Source organism: Nestor notabilis, unplaced genomic scaffold (assembly GCF_000696875.1).
Source record: "Nestor notabilis isolate BGI_N333 unplaced genomic scaffold, ASM69687v1 scaffold16090, whole genome shotgun sequence".
Classification (NCBI taxonomy): domain Eukaryota; kingdom Metazoa; phylum Chordata; class Aves; order Psittaciformes; family Psittacidae; genus Nestor; species Nestor notabilis.
The window spans coordinates 1,144-1,789 of NW_009912580.1; the positions used below are offsets into that span (position 1 = coordinate 1,144).

General features: G+C 52.2%; 1 protein-coding gene across 1 annotated transcript in view; it reads right to left on the reverse strand.

The window, feature by feature from the left end:
• Positions 1–474, reverse strand: part of LOC104410118 (neuroblast differentiation-associated protein AHNAK-like) — a gene marked incomplete at its 3' end in the record, with an annotated part of 1,613 nt that extends 1,139 nt beyond the window's left edge. The window contains exon 1 of the mRNA XM_010020200.1: positions 1–474. Coding sequence (XP_010018502.1) covers positions 1–474 — 474 coding nt within the window.
• Between the last annotated feature and the right edge of the window lie 172 nt (positions 475–646).

Below are 646 nucleotides of genomic sequence, written 5' to 3' on the forward strand. Positions count from 1 at the left end.
CCCCTTCAGGTTCAGGTCAATGTCGGGCATGGAGATCTTGGGAGCCTTGATGTGCATCTCGGGCATCTTGAACTTGGGACCTTTCAGCTTCCCCTCAGGACCTTCCAGCTCTACATCAGGAAGGTCAACGTCCAGTTTAGGGCCTTTGATGTCAATGTCGGGACCTTTCAAATCACCCTCCAGCTTTGGCACAGACACGTCCACATCTCCCTTCACTTTGGGGCCTTTCAGGTTCAGGTCAAAGTCCGGCATCGAGATTTTGGGGGCTTTGAAATGCATCTCGGGCATCTTGAACTTGGGCCCCTTCAACTTCCCTTCTGGGCCCTCGAGTTCAATGTCTGGGGCACCAATGTCCAACTCAGGACCTTTAACATCCACTTTGGGGCCTTTCAGGTCACCTTCCACACACGGCAGAGACACGTCCACATCTCCCTTCACTTTCGGGCCCTTCAGGTTCAGGTCAAAGTCCGGCATCGAGATCTTGGGAGCCTTAAAATGCATCTCGGGCATCTTCAGTTTGGGGCCTTTCAGTTTTCCTTCTGGTCCTTCAATCTCCACATCAGGAACATCTATGTCCACTTTGGGTCCTTTTATATCCAGTTCTGGACCCTTCAAGTCACCTTCCAGCTTTGGCACAGACACGTCC